General features: G+C 39.2%; 1 protein-coding gene across 1 annotated transcript; it reads left to right on the plus strand.

Moving 5' to 3' along the window:
- Window positions 1-2,630: 2,630 nt before the first annotated feature.
- On the plus strand, window positions 2,631-4,712 carry LOC104837643 (collagen alpha-1(XV) chain-like). The gene is made up of 3 exons (XM_010576897.1): window positions 2,631-2,807; window positions 3,985-4,100; window positions 4,435-4,712. Exons 1-3 carry the CDS (start codon window positions 2,661-2,663, stop codon window positions 4,649-4,651), a joined length of 480 nt encoding a protein of 159 aa, XP_010575199.1. The 5' UTR covers window positions 2,631-2,660; the 3' UTR covers window positions 4,652-4,712.
- Window positions 4,713-4,920: the final 208 nt, after the last annotated feature.

The following is a 4,920-nucleotide window of genomic DNA, read 5'->3' on the forward strand; positions in this document are numbered from 1 at the left end:
TTATCCGTGTTCGAAATGGATGGAGAAAATTGCAGGTATATTCCACTGCGTCCTAATCCTTTCCAACTCCCTTACTCAAAATGGAGTTGCAGATCTTTTTACAGGGGTGGAGAAGTATGGGTGCAAAGATGCCTTTTTTTAGTTCAGAAGCTCCTGGTGATATGGTTTTGCTTTTCCTTTTGCGTTCTTTCAGCTTGGTGAGCTAATTCCTATCCCTGCCGACAGCCTTCCTCCTCCAGCCATATCGAGCCATGTAAGTACAAAATATTGGACTGTGAAAAACTGAGTTTAGATGTGCAAAAACAGGCAATGCATTTCACAGAAGTGGCAGGCAGATCCCTCCACAACATGATTTTCCACTGAGACTTGTCAGTTCAAAATAAGCATCCTACCACTACATAAGCTTGCAAATTGGTTTGCGCCAGCCAGTCATCTGTTCCCATCATCTTCTGAGACTCCAAACACTACAGAGACAAAGCAGCATCTACAAAAAGCAGAACCAAGCAGGCTGCCTAAAAAAAAAAAAACAAAAAACAAAACAAAACACCAAACCCAACAGTATTCTGTTCCGTAACACTGAAGTCAGTCATATCAAGCTCTGGTCCCTTTCAAGGAAACTCAGAAAAGTGTTTCTGAAAAGCAGGTTTTCTTTAAAAGATTATAGTCCTGTATTCAGGGAATATCATCATCACCTGCATGTAGCTTATCTGACAGCATGCCCGAGGGTCTATTCTAAAGCCTCAATTGTTAGTTTGTACCTGAGACCATTCTGCAAGTTACTGTACCAACCTGCATGTGACCATGCTGTCTGTCCCAAAAAATCATAGGAGGATGAAAACCAAGAAGTGGCAAAGGGGATAGAGAACAGTCTCATCGATGACATGTTAATTGATCTGACTGCTGAGATAATGAAAGAGCAAGAGGGTGCTAGGAAGAAGCAGCGAGAAGGAAGATGGCCAGAAAGAAATAAAAAAAAGTTAGAGTAGGTCAGAGAGAAGTGCACTTAGCACACTGGGAAAATGTCTAGTCCTCATGTTATAAGAAATTGTCTGCAGCCTCCAGCTGACACCACACGAGTTTCCCAACCAGTACAGTCAGCGGCTTGTTACTCATACTTACTGTAACTAGAGAAGAAAACTGCTGTTCTTGAAACAGCTCTGAAGATCATCGACCTTCTGGTCTCTACATGCCAATCGCTTAGGAAATGGAATTAGCAAGGCCTAGAGAAATATTCCCACCGACTACATTTTCTGTTTCCACATCCTCCTCATCCTTTCAGTTTTAATTTTCCTGAACTGGTCTTCTGATCTGGCCAAGAGCAGGCTGCTTCCATGCAGCACTGCAGGTGTGATGCGGCACGGACACCAGCTCCGGCAGAGCACTGGGAATGGGTCTAGCAAAGCAGCTCTGGCCAGGACAGCTTTCAAACACACATTTATGTGACACACCAAATTGACGATATATAGATAAAGTATTCTGGCTGCACAGGTTGGGTTTATTTTTCAGAGGCAGGATGGTTTCAGATTCTCCAGTGTTCAATGTTTGCTTTATTTAGAAAATTATTGAGTGTCTAAAATTCTGATCTGAGTAATGTGTTTAACGTATCTGTTTGCATGTGTTAAAATAACAGGGATTTCAGTCTCTTCCAGCACTGACTCCAGTATCAAATATGAACAATGGAAAACCAGCAGTAAGTATAAGATCTGTATTGCAACTGCATAGCTGTGGTTTGAAACATGACAGTTTGCATCTTGAGGGAGACTTGTGATATCTCCTCTTCAAATTCACAGATATTACTTTAGAAATTTACAATTACACTTCTTGAACTGGTTTAGACATCTCAGAGACAATTTTAAATTTTTTCCTCCAGATCGATTTTCATCATCCTAGCCCCTTTCCTATCTCAACAAAATTAAAAAAAAAAAATCCTGCTTCTGACTTAGGAATACCTCTTCACTTAGTGATTGTACCTACAACACACAGTAGTTTTTAAGTTAACAATACTGTTACAATTAAATCATTAAAATATTCATTAGAATATTTTCTGTCTTCATGGCATTTCTTGTTTTAGATAGACATTTTAGAATCTAAGCCTTCATTTAAAATACTTTAAAATTTTTAGACAAAGCAAGGTAACTGAGTTATATCTAAAAAAAAAAACCAAACCCCAAAAATAAAAAATGCAGGTTAGTTCTTGCATCTGTACTGTTTGCCTTAAGCATGCTACTTCTTGTATTTGATAACAGTGAATTTTTAAATGGTATATGGTTACTTCTGACTACTTATTTCCATGCTTGTAAGATTTGGGATTTTGTTTGTGTGATAACTCCAAGACTTCTGCTGAAAAATATTAGCTACTTTTAAAAGAATTTTATTATTTAGGAGTATATAATCTTCATGGTTTCCTTAATGTTCAAAGAAAAATAGGTATTTCTGCTGTGGGTCTCCTAGCTTTAAGAAATGTAATGTTAGGGCAGCAAATAACTTTCCTACCTGGTATGGAAGGTACTAGTTCTTGTGCTGGCAGGAGGGGGGGAGGGGTCTAGTTTGTTTCCAACATATGTCTTCCTAGTACAATAAACTTAAAAAAACCCGGTGGCTTTTCTTCTTTTTTTCTCCAGCTGCATCTGGTGGCTTTAAACTTGCCATTTTCTGGTGACATGCGAGCAGATTTTCAGTGTTTTCAACAAGCCCAACTAGCAGGTTTGATGTCCACCTATAGAGCCTTCCTCTCTTCACACTTGCAAGATTTGGCCACAGTTGTCAGAAAAACAGACCGATACCATTTACCGATAGTCAATCTTAAGGTAAAAATGAGTGCTTAGTACTTGGTATATTAGGATAGGCTGTAGGTGCCCCAAAATCTTGGAAAATGGCAAAAGCAGAAAGTTTCAACCCAAACTGCATTTTGTAAAGAAGCAGCTTTGCTTTGCATGTCGGAGTCAGGTTCAAGAACCAAAGAAGTAGCCATAAAGTAGAAAGTTACAGACTGTCTCACATTTCCTTTGCCTTTTCAAGGGTTGCTTTTTTCAATATCCTAAGGGTAATGGTAGAAATAAAGCTATGAGAATAGCCTACTTTGAGCAGACTGCTGACAGTACGATATTTGGCTTTCTGGATATTGTTTATATCAGCAGGGAAAGTGCATCCTCATTTCTCAAAGATAGCTATTGTGTTCTACCTTGTAGTATGACCACAGAGCATAGTAGGCTAAAATGCCTATTTTTCTCATTTCTAAAGATAAAGGCAAATTCTGTGCTTGGGAGTGGTGCTGGATTTACCCCAATGAAACTGAGAGGAGTTGAGCATGAGTCATTTTGCGGTCTCACATAAACAGACACACTCTAAAACTGAGGAAAACAAACCATGTCTCTGTAGCATTGGCTGGCTCCCAGAACAAACGGCCAAAGAAACCTACAGGAATAACACGTGATGCTTGGAACATGCTGAACGGATGCTACTCTGAAGTGCATGCAAACACAGAGCCTTGGAGACAAATTTGTAAAGACAATATTGTTTCAACTTTGACTGGCAAAACTCAAAAGCAGGTTGAGCAGTAGCCTGATGAAAAGCTTTTGCCTTGAACATTTGCAACACTTTTCACAAAATTGTGACCTCAACAGAAGTTCCGATACAAATTATCTCTATATTTTCTCTATAGCTACAGCAGTTAGAAGCAATTTTTCAAACAACCCCTTAGACAGTTAGGAGGAAAAGGACAGTGGAAATGGAGATGATCAAGCTGGATAGAGTAACAATTAGAACAGAGATGCAACCGTGAGGCAAAGGCGTGGATCAGATTGCTATTAGAGATGATAGATGAGAAAAGTTTGGTCAGGAGCATCATGCAGAAACTGATGTGAAAGCTGAAATCCTAAGTGTTCTTCAATGCAGATAAGGTTTTAGATGTATAGATAGGTCTATAAAAGTCACGTGGACTTGGGGTTTGTTTTGTTTGTAAAAGTGGCTTTGAAATTTTAACAGGGAGAAATACTTTTCAACAACTGGGAATCTATATTTAATGGAAATGGTGGACAATTCAACATTCACGTTCCAATATACTCCTTTGATGGGAGGAACATCATGACCGATCCATCTTGGTGAGTTTACCTTACCATTTATAAGTTTTACATGATATTTATTTTTACCAGATAGTACAAGTAGCAGTAACTTGGGCTACTAGAAATGTGATTAAAATGCCTTCCTTTCCTTATGCCATCTTTCTATTCCATTTCTGATAGCCTATGAATGGGATATCAGGTTGTGTTCTCCTTTTCTTCCTCTCCTTTCTGTCTTCATCTTTCCCTACCCACTAGTTTCCTTCAAGCAGAAGGAAAGCAGAAATACAGGTCACCACCACACATACAGGTGTGCAGTTGAATAAAGCAAAAAAGAGACTTTTTCAGGAAATAACTTCTTAACATTACCTTTCAGGCCTCAAAAAGTAATATGGCATGGTTCAACTGCAAATGGGATCCGACTGGTTAGCAACTACTGTGAAGCCTGGCACACAGCTGATATGGGAGCTATGGGACAAGCATCACCACTGAAGACAGGGAAACTTCTCGATCAGAAAGTATATAGCTGTAGTAATCAGTTTATTGTTCTCTGCATTGAAAACAGTTTTGTATCTGATCCCCAAGGAAAATAATTCACCTGCTGCACATAAGAATATTCCATTTCATGACAGGAAAAGCTGACACTGAAATTTCATTTGTAATGATGTAAATATTGTATTTTTTTTTAATTGCACATTTCAGGAAAAAATAGCCAAGGAAAACATACCTCAACACAAACCGCATTCCAGTTAGGTGGAACATCCAGTGCACATGCGGCTGACTTAAAGCCCTTCCTTCCACTTGAACCCCGCACGGTTCAAAGTTTGCCAACAATTAACTCGCAGCCCCTTGTCTTTCCGGC

Source organism: Haliaeetus leucocephalus, unplaced genomic scaffold (assembly GCF_000737465.1).
Source record: "Haliaeetus leucocephalus isolate CR32 unplaced genomic scaffold, Haliaeetus_leucocephalus-4.0 Scaffold41, whole genome shotgun sequence".
Lineage (NCBI taxonomy): Eukaryota > Metazoa > Chordata > Aves > Accipitriformes > Accipitridae > Haliaeetus > Haliaeetus leucocephalus.

Excerpts from the sequence above, each read along its gene's own strand:
- LOC104837643 (XM_010576897.1), top strand. The coding sequence starts at position 2,661 with ATGCGAGCAGATTTTCAGTGTTTTCAACAAGCCCAACTAGCAGGTTTG. Across the intron at positions 2,808-3,984 it reads TACCGATAGTCAATCTTAAG|GGAGAAATACTTTTCAACAA; the intron begins GTAAAAATGAGT and ends AAATTTTAACAG. Across the intron at positions 4,101-4,434 it reads ATCATGACCGATCCATCTTG|GCCTCAAAAAGTAATATGGC; the intron begins GTGAGTTTACCT and ends ATTACCTTTCAG.